The sequence below is a fragment of the Euphorbia lathyris genome, chromosome 6 (genome assembly GCF_963576675.1).
Source record: "Euphorbia lathyris chromosome 6, ddEupLath1.1, whole genome shotgun sequence".
Taxonomy (NCBI): Eukaryota; Viridiplantae; Streptophyta; class Magnoliopsida; order Malpighiales; family Euphorbiaceae; genus Euphorbia; species Euphorbia lathyris.
In genome coordinates this window covers 73849886-73865349 of record NC_088915.1, presented here as the reverse complement: position 1 = coordinate 73865349, position 15464 = coordinate 73849886, and the positions used below count along the sequence as shown (strand labels likewise).

The 15464-nt window shown below is 40.0% G+C and overlaps 1 protein-coding gene and 1 pseudogene across 1 annotated transcript; one reads left to right on the top strand and one right to left on the bottom strand.

The window, feature by feature from the left end:
• Nucleotides 1-10169: 10169 nt before the first annotated feature.
• LOC136234070 (protein CTR9 homolog) lies at nt 10170-11625 on the top strand. Its single transcript, XM_066023833.1, has 2 exons — nt 10170-10495; nt 11355-11625. The coding sequence occupies exons 1-2, from the start codon at nt 10238-10240 to the stop codon at nt 11376-11378; spliced, it is 282 nt and encodes a 93-aa protein (XP_065879905.1). The 5' UTR covers nt 10170-10237; the 3' UTR covers nt 11379-11625.
• A 965-nt stretch (nt 11626-12590) lies between these two features.
• On the bottom strand, nt 12591-15183 carry LOC136233757 (dehydration-responsive element-binding protein 2D-like; annotated as a pseudogene).
• Between the last annotated feature and the right edge of the window lie 281 nt (nt 15184-15464).

The following is a 15464-nucleotide window of genomic DNA, read 5'->3' as shown; positions in this document are numbered from 1 at the left end:
GCCCCTCATTCACGAAGTACTTCCTTAAGCCCACTTTTCCTTCGCCACTTGCGTTGAATGGACCTCCCTGCTCATATCCCAAACCCCTCCGGGTTTTCTGACTCTTAAAGTCCGGAAATTCTGGCAACCCCTGATGGTGTGCTCCTAGGCCCATTCCTGGGATAAAACCTCCCTTCATCATCTTCACCACATCGGTGGTCATGCTTGACTCGTAAATCCCGGAAACTTGGAATCCGGAGAAGAGTTGAGGCTCAATTCCCAATGCTGCCACCGAGCTCAGTTTCTCAGCTCTGATTGTCACTATCTCCTCCCCGAAGGGGAATTTAATCATTTGGTGGAGCGTGGAGGGCACACCTCCCAACTTATGGAACCAAGGGCGTCCCAACAGAACGGCAAAGGTTACCGGGATATCCAACACTGTGAACTTAGTTTCTTCCTCGTGCGGCCCTACTTTCAACTTGGCCTTGAAGACCCCTTCAATGTGCCTACGGCTGTCGTCATATGCTCTAATCACAGTTTCAGAGGCCGTCAAGTCTCCTCTTTCCACTCCCAACTTCGACAAGAGTTTCAACGGGCAAACATTAATAGCCGATCCATCATCGACCATCACACAGCTAGTCTTCTTCCCGTTAATTTCCGCTCGGATGTACAAAGGCTTATTGTGAGCCTTCCCTTCTTCTGGGAGATCCTCGTCGGTAAACGTGATTTCAGTTTTCTTTCGAGCCATGATTGCCCCTACTAGCGCTGCCGACTCAGTATCGGTGGAAATAACCAAATTCTGCAGCTCTTTCATCAGGTTTTCACGATGGTACTTGGAATGGCATAAAACTTCCCACACCGTGGATTTAGCTTGTGTCTTCTTCAACTGCTCGAGAACTTGGTCGTCGGGCTTAGGAGCCGACCCTTCCCTTATCTCAGTCTCTACCATAGGTGCCTTTCCCTCGGCTACCCGACCTGATCTTGTGATTACGGCAATTTCCGGCTCATCGTCCGATTCGTCCCAAATGTTAATAGGAATCCTCCGATTGGCATCTTCCTCGTCCGAAGAACTCTCCCAAATGTCCACAATCATTAAATCCATGACGTGAGGAACGTTTGGATTCAAATAAAAGGGATCTGTTGATCCATACAACGCCCAGCCTATCAAATCGTCATAATCTCGGAGGGACACTCTGCTCATCCTTCTCGCTGCCAACGGAATAGCACCTCGTTGGATGCACATAAGCTGCACCTTATTGCTCATTGTTTCGTTACACTGTTCATACAGGTGCCTCCACCTCCTAGCATAATCCACGAATGGTTCCTCGGGGAATTGCCTGATCCTATCCAGATCTTCCAGGGATCCCGTCCATGGAACATACATCTCGTATCTTGCCACAAAAGCATTCCTAAGAGGTATCCAATGACCCATTTCCTCCTCTGATAGGCCTTGGTGCCACAACAAGGCTTCTCCCATTAAAGTTTCCGGGAAATGTTCATGTAATTCACATTGCGGGAATCCGGCGTCGTACATATGGTTGCGAAATAACCTCGCATGCTCAACAGGATCCTGGTATCCACCATACCTAGGCATTGCCAACACTGCCTCGGGCGTTTCATAAGAGGGGGAGTCCGGGGTTTGATCCGCCAACATCCATACCGTATACTCTTTGATAAACCTCTTCGTCATCGCCGCCCAATCGGTCTTAACATACATCGGAAGTGACATATACCACATCAACGGCTCACCCATCAACGAATTACAAAACAAGCTAGTGATCTCTTCTTCTTTAAAACCCAAGGGCGACATGGCCGATAAGTAGAAGTGAAGGTGTTCCATCGGATCTTTGTTGCCGTTATACTTACTGACCCTCGGCAACGGACGCTTGATAGGTCCAATCTGCATTGCGAAGCGCTCCGCGGCCCTGTCCTCAGCCCTTTGATACTTTTCTAGAAATAGATCTGACAATTGATCCCAATCATACTTGCAAGAGTCGGGTAATGAGTGAAACCACCCCAAAGGCTCGCCTATCAGAGAATGGTGGAACCACTGAGCAATCTCATCCACTCCGAAGGATTCAACAAACATATCGCGCATATATTCACGCAAGTGCACCTCGGGATTTCCCCCTCCACTAAACAGACCCAAATTAGGCACAATAGTTTGAGACGACCCTTCTCCAGTCTCTTCGGCACTATCTTCATCATACGGTGCTCCACCATCCGAGCCTTACCCCATCGGTTCATCCTCTTGTTCTTCACCCAGGAAGGACACATACAGCCCCTTTCCCACATTGCTCTTTTCATCGGAGTCCAACAACTCCTCTACATTCTCCTCGAAGGATTCCATCACTACAGTTTCTGTCAAACCAACTCCGATCGTACTCACTCTGTGATTAGGCAATGGATTGCGCCTAACGGAAGGGTTCGCTGACGAAGGATCAGCTATCTTCTTCTCCTCAATTAAATCTTGGATTTCATGTTTCAGCCTCTCACAATTCTCAATTGTATGCCCATAACTGCTATGGAATTCACAATACCCTCTAGCCTGTATCTGCGGAGTAGGTTGAGCTTTGTTATACGGGGTAAGGGCTTTCAACAATCCCTTTTTCTGCAGACGCTCGAAAACTTTCGCGTAGGTCTGATCGAACTTGGCGAACCGCCTCTTTTCAATAGCATTAAGATCAACCACTTTCACTGCTGCGGATTCCGTACTCGCGCTAGGCCGTCCAGTACTATATCCAGACTTCGTCCACTTGGTATAAGCTTTCTTCGGTTCTCCATCCCCTTCAACCTTCAAGGCACAACTATACATCTGATTGAAATCAGTAAACGGCATATACCGCAACTCATTCTTGATATATGGCAAAGTGTTGCCCACCACCATTCGAATCTGATCCTGCTCGAGCGGCTTTTGTTTCATCACTGCGGCCTTAGCCCTCCATCTTTTCACAAAATCGGAAAAGGATTCCCCAGCCTGTTGCTTAGTGCTCTCTAACTCCTTCAAAGTGACCTCCAGCATGGTGTTAAAGCTATACTGAGCGATGAATGACTTCGCTAATTCCTTCCAATCCCTTTTTGTTACCATCGGCAATGCATGAAACCATGTGAGGGCAGCCCCCTCTAGGTAGGTGTTAAACAGCCCTAGGACCCGATCCTCAGTCAAGATCGTGTGCTTCATGACAGCAACATACTGATTCATGTGAGCGGTGGGATCTCCAGTTCCGTCGAACTTTTTCATGTCAGGGAGCCGAAATTTCAAAGGCAAAGCTGTTGCCGATAAACAATTCTTCAAGTTATAGAAATCCTGACTTCCGGAGCTCCCTCCGCGCAAGTCCTGCACTTCCTGTGTGATGTGTTGCTTCCACTCCTCTTCCTTAGCTTTCTCCTTTTCCAGCTGTTTTCGGATATAATCTTGATAATCCTCCTCATTCCCAAAGCGAGGGCCATCATTCACCTCATTCTCAGCACGCTTACTACCACTCTTGTTGTCTTTCAGTGCTAGCTCAGCCAGCTGGGCCAAAATCGCGGCCAGCTGATCATTGATATTGTTCACATAGTTTTCTAATTCAGCCACTTTCTCGTCGGTCGCAGACATACTGACGGAGGACTGAGTATACCCAGACGAAGATGATTCAGAAGCCACAACTACCGATTCGGAACTGTCTACTCGTAGCTGATCAAACTGTCTGACAAGCGGATTACTCTCGCGAATCCACTCCCGCTTAATGATGACGTCTGTGCGAACGGTATCCATTAGTATGTATGCATGATTTTATATGCATGATTCGTGGTGTGTGCGTTTATTTATTTACGGGTATATAAGATAAGAAGAGCAAACGTTAGTCTAATTTACACGTATCACAACATCTCTCTTCCACCCTTATTCCTCCACACACTCGTTGGTCCAGGTCTCTTTCCTAGGATTTTGGTTTGGGGCTCACATTGCGGTCCAGGGGACGCGTGATGCCGTCGATTATTGCGGAAAAGTAGATCAGTCATCAGACAATACGGTTCGTTTTGACGTATCAACGTTCAGTGACTAAGAAGTCGACCAAGTTGGATTGTCCTTTTGGAATAACTCGTCTTTTGTCCTTTCGCGAGACGCATTAATTCGGGTTTTGACTCCCTTTGAGCGCATCTCGGTTTTTAAACGTGGTACGAGTTATTCTTCTATTCCAATCATTCGTTATCGTCAATGACTCGTTCCCTTTTGTTCACGTGGGTTCGTGTCTCGATTTTGGATTACAACGGGATCTTTTGGATCTATCGAGAGACGTAACCACGTGTTTATTTAGTGATGGAATCACTTTTGGATTTTATTTTAGGGAACGGACTCATCGCGTAACGCGTTTGTTCTTAGCGTCGAGGATCCGTTTGCTTATTTTGCTACCCGAAAAGACGGTGAGTCTTATTTGAGCGCACGGTAATCTTTCGGCTAACAACAATATCTTATTCTTTCCGATCTACGGGATATATCACCTTAGTGTGGTTATAGAAAATCAACGTTTCGTTGAATCGCATGTTTATTCGAGGCGAGGATATCACCGTTCTCTTTCCTTTAGGCGCGAATTAAGCAAACACGTATATCGGGCCACATTTCTTGCAGTTTTGGTAACGGTCGAAATGATCGAGTCGTTAGTCAAAACCCGCAGTCTCGTCCATATGGCGCAATTATATGGTTTGGCTTAATTCGGCTTCAAAGTTTTAAACAGGGTATACACTCGTTCGAGGCACGTATTCAACGGTATTGGTTTATTTTCTTTAACTACTCTTGAGATTGACATATATCGTAGACTCGGAATGATTTTGGTCGTTTAGTTCATTTTTCTTTTCCTTTATTTTCTTAGTCACCTTTGCGGACACATCCATTTCTCTTAAGAACGAACGAGGCATAACGTAAAAAAGCTCGTCTTTTATTCGGAAGGGACGTGCTACTTGTGCGAAACTTTTCACGTTACGACAGGGTCGTTCAAAACATAAATGTTCTTCGTTTTCGTTTCGTTATGATCTCGTTTTATCCCAATTTATTTACAGAATGTGAATAACGGCTACTGTTAATATAGTCTTTTGTATCGAAATGTAACTATCCTCAACACCGAACCGATTCATACTAATACGTGCTTACGTCATAACGCATTTCCTGAACATGTGCCTTCGTCGGGACACCGAAAGGGACAAGGCGGGTCGCACATGTTCATTCATATGAGATGACTAAGTCGTTTTTAGTTCAAATTGTTTCGATGTTTTTAGGGTAATTAGTATGTTGATTCAAGAGTATATATTAACGCATCGTTTCATTTTCTTTACATACTTTAGGATTTAGACACGTATCATGGCGATTTGAAAACACGAACTGATTCATTTATCACACCAAAAATAGTAACGGATAATCCTATGGCAACTTCTAAGGCTACTATATGCTGACACGGCTGACCGCGGGACCTCACAGGACCGCACAAATTCGCCCCTAACGAATGGATGGGGACCCTTTGGCGCCTTACTGTAAGGGGGAACTTACACTAGCCTCTTTCGAGCGACGAATGGACTCTCGCTAGAGGTTTCGCAGAAATTACCCAAAGGGTTTGCAATAATGCACATGAATGCATACGAAAAGAAGTAAAACGATCCGTCCCCGTTAAGGGCTTAATACACGCCTTCCGGAATCAAATTTCTCGCTTCCCCAGCAGAGTCGCCACTTGTTAGACGAGGTGCAGCGGCCTAATCTCCCGGGTGGACCGGGGGGTGGACACCTTATGGCGACGTAAGCGGTGATTGGCGCCGAAAGCAACCAATCGTGGAATCAAGCTGCTCGACAGGACCAGAGCTCGGAGATATGGAAGAGTCGCCACCCACGAATGGGAAAATGAACACCGATCCCTTGCGGGAGACCGGTGTGGGTTCGGAAAACTTAGGTACGAGCCGAGAAGGCTAGCTCCTTTCCGGAGAAAGGCTACTAGGCACCCCGACATCGCCCGGTTATGAACCACCGGCCTCCTACTCAGCATGTTAGGCGATAACGGACTAATCGTATACTTCTTTAAGTTTAAAATTCATTTGAAACCCTTTTCTTTCTCTTTTTGGAAACCGTTTTGAGCATATATTATCGAAAAGCCACATTAGTAAAGAATCACCCATTTATGTTATGCATACACAGAGAGGGGAGAAGAAAGAAGTGATTTATTTACAACTTATTTAAATGTCATGCTTTGTGTTTGTTCTATGCTAACTTATTTCCCCAGAACAAGTTTATTTACATGGTTCGCACCTTAATCGCCGTTGGAACGATTTTGGTGCGTTTTAAAACCCCGTTTGATGAAGTTTACCCGAATCGCCGTAGGAACGACTCGAATATTTGAAAACGTTTGAGATAAAAACCTTTTAATGAGAAAACGTGGTTAAACATACAAGTCAATTTTATTTTGTACAAATCCTTTAAGAAAATGACTCAAAAAGTCTATTATTCACAAAGAAGATTATTTTAATTACAATGTTCGCTTAATCCGTCGTTGGAACGGACTAAGGTTTTAAAACGTGGCGTATTGAGAAACGATTTGAAATGGTAACAAAAGTAACTCTATTTATTTACATTAGGAAACTCTAAAAATTCATTAGTTTAAATAATTAGATTGAAAACTCTCTTTTTGTGATTTATTTTCCCCTTTTATTTAATGGACTCTATACCTATTATAATTACCATAATAAACCCCTTTAAACTAATGTTTACACTCAAATAAAGCCCATTTGAAACATGGACCCATGAATGGGCCAAAAGAATAAAGAAAATAATGTAAACCTATATATATACATTTAAATCAAAAAAGAATATGAAAGTGAAAGTTAATAAAAAGGAAACTATATAATACATATATGAAAATACTAGATAAAATACATTTATACTTTTTAAAAATGTGAAAATAGTAAATAAACCTCATAAATAAGGAAATAACATTTATTCAAAATAATTTCATTCAATAATCAATAAAATGACCCAAATATCCCAAAACTATATATATACATATCTATTATAGTTTTAAATAGCCAAAAATAACATATACTAATATATATTAGTTATTTCCCAAAATACCCAAGTAAACGACCTTCAAAATAGAATCTAATATAACTCAAAATGAATAAAAGAACATACATATACCTATACTTATATTATAAAATAAAATAAAAAATGGAATACAAATATTCTAAAATGATTATATACACTAAATGTCTAAAATAATTTTGAAAATATATATTACATATCTATACATATATATATTCAGGATTAAAAGCTTAAAAGTTAAGAAAAATGGACTGAAATGACATTTTTTACATTTTGGCAGATTTACCGACGGAAAATCCGTCGGTAAACAGCCATTAGTGACAGAATTGGCAAATTACAGCAGCACTCCTAAACGTTTCCAGATTTATTCAAAAGCTTGGAATTAAATCTAATTCAATCGTTTTGGATTTCCGAACTACCAAAAATGGATCATAGTCGAAAACGGAAGTTCCTAAACGACGTTTTTTATTTCAAAACATTATTTGGAAATTTCTTTTAAATTAAAAACTTATAATTACAACGTTCTCGATACCCGAACTACCTTTTTATCGGATCACGGTTCGTATTGGGATATCAAAACGAGGTTTTTTATTTTAAAACAAAACCGAATTTTATTCAACACGAAACGAAATTTAAATAAATACGCTAATTAAATAAAACGTGACAAAATAAATAAATAACTAAATGAATAAAAACTATAACATAAAAATAAATAGAAGAAGAAGATAAATTAAATAAAATAAAGAGTCTAGTCCTCGGATAATACCTCAAATTCGGTATCTGACAGTCGAAGCCGATTGATTCCACGAACCGCGATCTTCCGTTTTTTATGAAAATTTAGTAAAAATTGAACTTTAGGAAATTTGGAATTTTTGAGAAAAAAAATATTTTTCTCAAAAAAAATTCACTCTCTCTCTCTAAAAATGTTTAAAGTGAGAAAGCTCTCCCTAAAATCCCCCCTCTTTTGCATTGGGATCCGTGCCCTTATATAAGGAAACGGGTCCCGGAACTTTGGGCGACGCCCAAGTAAAATTGGGCGTCGCCCAAAGTCGTTGGGCGGCCGCCCAAGGCATGTTGGGCGCTCGCCCGACGTGGTTGGGCGCTCGCCCGACGTGGTTGGACGCTCGCCCGACGACCTTCGGGGCGTGCCTCGCGCCGTCGGGCGCGCACACCCTACGGCCGCCGAGCGCGCGTTCGGCGCCGTCGGACGCTCACACACCGCGCACTACAAAAAAAGAGAGTTTTGGGTACAAATAGTTAGGGACAATTAAATTCGATTGTCCTTAAATATGATTGTTAAATTAGTAATAGGGACAAATATTCATATAGTTCCTAATACTCTTAAACATTAGAATAGGGGACAAATTTATATTGATGAGTATTTATATAAAATAAATTAATTTCCAATAATAAAATAAGGGACAAACAAACTCTCTTTGTTTATTTTCCATTTCTCACTTTTGTGCTTTTCTCTCCGTGAAACGCTCAGCCCTTCTCTTTCCAATTTGCCAAATTGATTTGAAAATTTTCCAAACCCTCAGCTCTTCTCTTCGTAAATGGATTTGAAATCCTCCACTTTTTATTTGTTGTTGCTGAAGTTTCTACCTTAATGTTCTAATCGTCTCTCAATCGGTTGAAGATCGCATGTCGTTATCCTCTCCTCGTCGTTCACCATTGTTCCTCCACGACTCTCATTGATTGTCTCGCTCACGCCCTTTCTCCTTCACCATTGGTATATCTACTCTCTCATTCTCTATAACTGTATATATCTATCTAGTTTCGAGTCTTAAAATTAGGTCAATTTGTTTTCGGTAAAATTTAATTAGACTCTTCCTGTTTGTTTTATTTGCAATTTCACTGTTCTGTTGACCCTTACCCCAATGCAATGTATTTTTATTTGTGAATTTTATATGTTATGGGTATTTGAAAAGAGAGTATTGTCAGGAATTGCTGCCAAATGGGTCCAATTCTCCAGTGTTAATTCTCCAGTTTTATCAAGCTCTGTTTCAAAAGTTAGTAGTCTGGTGAGGCCTGATATGAATACTGCAGGGATGGTAAAATTTCTTTTCATTCCATAAAGCATAGTTGAATCTTCAGATTTCATTCCACAAAAGCCCAACTATTATTTTTGTATAACTAAGAAGCTAAAAAGGAACAAATAGTGCTTTAAAATTATTGCTCTATATGTTCAATGAAGCAAACTCTGGTAACCTTAGAAAACTCCATGGTAATGTAGGTTAAGGATGATTTTCATGAAAATTTTCATGTTAATTAAAGATTCAAGCCATTTGTGTCAAGTCTGATGCATTTGTTTCTTATAGCATGATAAGTTCTAATAGCAAATTCTAGAATTTAAAGCATGTTGTTTTCTGCCTTATTTTTGTATGCCAAATTCCAAAAGTTGTATGCTTTACACTTACACACCATGACACATAATGTTTTCGGGTGTTCAAAGCTGCGACTAGATGCTGAATTAACTTCTTAAGCATGGACTAATTAAAATATATCCCAACCAATATACAATGTCCATCATCTGTACAAATCAAGTTTGACATTATATTAGCACATTTTTAATTGTCTCTCAAGTTCTGTGTTTCCATTATGTTGGCAGGGTCTGATTGAGCTTCTTATCAAACTTTCTTCTGCTTCAATTGTGGTTTCAGCACTCTTCACGAGCTTAATATACCTTAAACAATTGATAGACCAAGTTTGTTTTTAAATTTCTGGATTTTTTCTTTAAAAAAAGGATTTTACCTTTTCGCAATTCTTATCTTTTTTTCACAGCCATGGATTTTAAAGAACAGGGGAAATTCCAGCTCCGCAACTATTAACTTTCTTTGAAACCATTTGTATTGGTCAGCGTTGTTTTACATTAGTTGCTGATAACATCAACATTTTAATTGCAGAAAAATTAGAGAGGAGAAAGCAAGAGGATGAACTAAAAAGGTGCAACAACTAGAAAAGAACTTTGAGCATGTGTAGTTAAAAACTTGCTCTGTTTCATATGCCTGCACCTTCACATGAAATTAGAGTATCTGTTGAATGTTCAAAGGTACTTCCAAGGTCTTAATAAGATACTTTATCTGAAATAAGCACATGGTTAAGATCAATTTCTCATTTGCCTAATTTTGGTATTGCTTTCGGGAGCAATGGAAGAGCAGTATAGCCAGTTCTAAGTGGAAGACAGGTCGAAGATAGAAGATGATGAGGGTGGTCACATTGATAAGAGGACGAGAAAATGGAAAGAACGGAAATAAGGATAAGAGCTCAAAGTCACACTATGAGATGGAAGAAGCAGAAATAAACATGATGGGTGATCATAAAGAAGTAGAAGATGAAGATGGCAATGAAAGTTACAGGGAGCATAAAAATCAGATGGATCGTGATGACGATGAGGAAGAAAATGCTCAGAATCTGCGAGAAGCTGGTCTTGAAGATTATGATGCAGAGGATGAAGCTGTAAGAATTTACTTTTCCTTATGTTTCAGTCTCTAAGAAAGAATATCTTTATTTTAATTATTTCCAATAAATGTTTTGATCGTAAGCTTTCATTTTATTAAAATAACTAAATAGGACTTTAATGGGTTATGCTTTAAAGTCGATCATTATTTGGTGCTGCTAAATTCGTTATTGCACATGCCATAGTTGTTCTTCTATCTCTTGTGCCTTGTGTAATATTTGTGTTGTTACGTAGTTAAACAGGCCATGTTGGACAGTTGTTGCTAGTCCCAATATATGATGGATGCTCGTTTGGGAGAACTTCGTACACTCATGATGCTTAAGGCTTTGAACATGTTTAATTTATGTCTTATACAATAAAGTAAGATGATATGTTCTCTCATACTTGGTGCTATATATTAAGCTAAATTATACATTGTCTTGATGCTAGAATTAGAATATTTATAGCTTGAATTTTAGAGTGATATGTAGTATTCTAGTGTGATAATTGGGTTTAAGTTATGGAAAACCTTATCCCTGCTAATACTAAGCTAAAATTGGCTCGTGGCTTTATACTTCTATAATTTATGTTTTTTACTTATAAGAAAATTGATTTAGGGAAGTCCCCATTAATTTAAGTCTCATGTTTACATTAAAAATTGATGGATTTACTTTTATGAATTTAAATAGTTAATGAATAGTCAATTGTAGATTATTGGTGAACAAGTGTTAATGTTATAACATTATAATATCTGTATGATCAGACAGAGCAGGAATGTATTTGTATGATAAAGATACTATACTTGCATGATTTTATTTTACTTCTTTATATTGTTACGTTGTGAAAATATAATGATATATTTATGGACTTCTTTTGCAGATGGAACACCTTACACTATTTTAATCATTGTAGATTAACAAATAGGTGAGCAGAATGAAACAGTTTAATACTCAAGAGGCGTTTGAATATTGTTTTATTGATCATAGAAATTATTGTAGGGCATATTTGTACTATAATGTTGTTTGGAAAGAACAAGCTCAATGGATATGTACTATTCCGTTTTTTAATCATTTTCTGTTGAATATTACCGTTAAATAATAAATTATTGTGTTCATAATCAGCTTAACCTTGTGATTTTTTTTTATGTCTATATATGAGTGTTTGGTGTGTTGTTGAAAATGAACTAGTAAATTGCTAGTTTAAAATGGATAATTTATTTGTTTTGCTTAATAATTATCATATTATTTTTTGGGGATGATTGTTGTATCTTATTGTAGGGATGAAATTTTTATCAGTATTATATGGGGACGACATACCGTCCTTAGGAATGGGGACGATAGTCGTCCTTAGGAACGCGGATGAAATGTCGTCCCTAAGAATAGGGATGATAGTCGTCCTTATAAACGGGGATGAAATGTCATCCCTAAGAATAGGGATGAAATGTCGTCCCTAGGAACGAGGACGACAGTCGTCCCTATCAATGGGGACGACAGTCGTCCTTAAGAGCAGGGACGACAATCGTCCCTCTAAATGGGGACGACATCATTCTTTTCGTCCCCTATAGAATCAAGGACGGAGGAAACAAGGACGAAAAATGGGGACGAAAAAATTGTCCCTGAAAATATAGGGGACAAAATTTTATGTTTTTGGGGACGAATTTTTCCGTCCCTGAAAGTGTTATTTTTTGTAGTGGCGGCCGCCGAACGCGCGCTTCGCGCTACCGGGCGCGCACGCTCAGTGGCCCACGAGAGCGCGCACCGTGCCACCAGACCCGGGCATTGCTCGGACGTCGAGAGCGTGCCACTCGCGATGCGTCCGACAGACGCCGAGCGCACGTCCCGTGCCGCCGAGCGGGCGTTCGACCATTGTCGTCCGCGTGCAGGATGCCGCTAAGAACCCGCGACATGCCGCTAATTTTCCTTCCTTACTATACGCTTATTATTCTTTATATTTTTTTTTGTTTTTCAAAACTTCCGGAATCAATCGCTTCAACCGTCTTGTTTTCAGGTTTTCGTCACAGGTCCTCCGGCTCGGTGTCTACAGTACCTCTCGAAGGAACCGTCTGCGATTGTTTTTTGCCTGAAAATCCACCAACTACGAATAACATTAGCGAACTTAGGACGGGGTACTAGTACCCACGTTTAGAGCCTCAAATTCGTCAGTAATGGCCTGTGTCCAATTTGGATCACGTAAGGCTAGGATTGGTGTTTTGGGAATTAGGGATATGGCTTTAGGGGCAGAGGCGGTTAGATTAAGCATTTGACGAGGTTTGTGAATGCCATGTTGGGCTCGGGTGGTCATGGTATGGGTGTTGGTATTGGGTTGGACGTTTGTTGTGGGTAGAGGTTGTGTATGGTCAGAAACGGGAGACATGGACGTGGAGTGTGTGGACTTGGTGACTGACTCGGTTCGAACAGGAGAATTACTAGAAGGAGGACGGGACGGAGCAGGGGACATGTGCGATATAGGGACGGACGACTCTGGGGAGGACGGTGGAGACACGACGTGAGGACTAGGGGAGGCGAGATGCGCAGGGCGCAAATCGCAGGGCGCGGGGCGTGGACTCGACGAACTAACCAGGGGCACAGATGCGCAGGGCGTAGAGGGACGTAGGGCGCAGGGCGTGGACTCGATGAACTAACCAGGGGCAAAGATGCACGGGGCATAGAACACAGGGCACAGGGCGTGGATTCGAGAAACGCAGGGCGTGGACTCGATGAACTGACCAGGGGCAAAGATGCGCGGGGCGTAGAACACGGGGCGTAGGGCAAAGGCAAAGGCAAAGGCAAAGTTTGGGGTTTTCTTTGGTTGTTGTTAATGATAGGTCTTTGCCGACTCTTTGGGTTTTTTATTGTGTTCGTTTTTCTTCTTTTTCTATGTGTTTCCATCATGAGCAGTTTGTTCTGTTGCATTTCAGTTCAAATAATACTTATGTTTGTGTGGTGTAGGGTAGTGTTTGGGCTAATCGAAGAACTTCTATGTTTGACAGTATTTTGGATCAGAAAAGTAGGATGGGTGGGTAGTGGATTATTATGGGGGATTTTAATGCGGTTTTATGTGCTCATGAGAAGCTTGGTAGAGTTCCTACTGCTACGCCTTGCAATGATTTTCATAATTTTATTAATAATGGTTTGTTGATGGATTGTCCCTCTCAGAGTAGTTATTTTATCAAAACACAAGAACATTAGTGTGTTTCTATAAACATATGAACTAACTAGTGTAATATGCACAAACGTCTGGACTAAATAGTGCACATTTAACAAGCCAAACTAATTGATAACAATTTAAGTAGTCTATGCAATTTAAATATAATAAAAAGTGCAAAGTGAGTATGCCAAAGTAAAGAATTACAAAGCTCCATTGAGTTACAGCCAAACCAAACTAAGATTTTCAAGTAGCTCTTAATGACAATAAGAATCCACATTGTTAGACAACTGTGTTTCGGGAACTTTCTAAAGAAAAAAAGAAAAAAAAACTGAAATGAATCTCTTGTTTCTCCTCCAACTCTAATTACTCCATACTCTTCTTCTAATAGCCATTCCTCAAATTCAAAATGCCCAACCTTGTGCAATTATCCATATTCTTCCTGTAAACATGAGTGTGTTGTAGTTGAGAAGCATCATCATGTCTTCATTCGCATCATCAACGAGAGCAAGTACATATCACCAACATCACCTATTGCTGGGATCACCAAACTTTATATAGCATAGCAATGAAAGGCATATGGGCCAACCCATTGACATGCACTTACCAAAAGCACAAATTACATGCATTAATATCGAAGGCTTCTTATTCCACAGCAACAAGAGAACTTTATTGCACTCGAAAAACAAGTATCACTTAAACTTAAGGGCCAAATAAGCATCAATATTGAATATCAAGAGTTTGCAAGGCTTGATAAGCAAATTGTAGTCAAACAAAACAAAAGGCATTGATCATAAATGTTACTAATCCGAAACTAAACAAGATTGTAATGCTAATCTCAAACTAAACAGAACGCATTGTCATCAATGTTCAATCATTAACAAACAGATTATGATCCTATTGAAACAGAATCAACAGATTGAAAACCAAAAGAATAAATTAAAAGGAACACAATGAACCAATACAAAAGAATTCATAATTTTTTCCTTTAAATAGTGCACATTTAACAAGCAACAGGGACAGGTTAATATTAATAATATCAGCTTATTTGAAATCTCATTTTGTCCTCAGTCTGAGAAGGGAGTTTTCAATGGGAGATTGCTGCCTCCGCACAAATCGAATCATCGTACAACGGGAGATTCACATTCAAATTCACCCAAAACTCTTCCATTCCCAATTGATTATCATCCTTTCACCCAAAATTCTCTTCGTTTTCTGCCGGCGTAATTGGATCAGAGATATAACTCGAATTCGAATCAGTCTCCGTAATAATTGGGGATGGACCTGAATTAAGCGGGACGTGAATTTGATTTTCCGACTGGGTAACTCTGGTGTTATGAGAAGAAGCCAGAAACTGATTAAGATCCGAAAGATTGAATTTAGCTTCAGGACCATAGAGTTTCCTCGGAGCAGAATCATAAGCCATAGCAGCTTCAAGAGTACCTAACCATAGACGAGCACCACAATTAGGTTCTCTAAGTACTGCAACCCATTTGCCGCAAGTTCTCTGACGAACACCCTTATAAGTGCAAAGTGCATTCTCAGCGCCGCCTTTGCCTCTCATACACCCTTATAGGTTTTCTAGCATTTTTAGCCAATTTTTATTATTTTCATTTTATTCCATGGACGAACTTCTTATTTTGTTCATTTAGTCCCTAGACAACCCTCTTATTTTATTCATTTAAAAAAAAGTTCCTGATTTTGAACTTTTTATTTCTTTTAGTTTAGTCCTTAAATAAACTTTTCAGTTTAGTCATTGACCCATTTTACATCAACATTTATTATATACTTGTCTTAATTATTTTTAATTTTCTAAATATTAATTTTATTTTCTTTTTGGGCCCC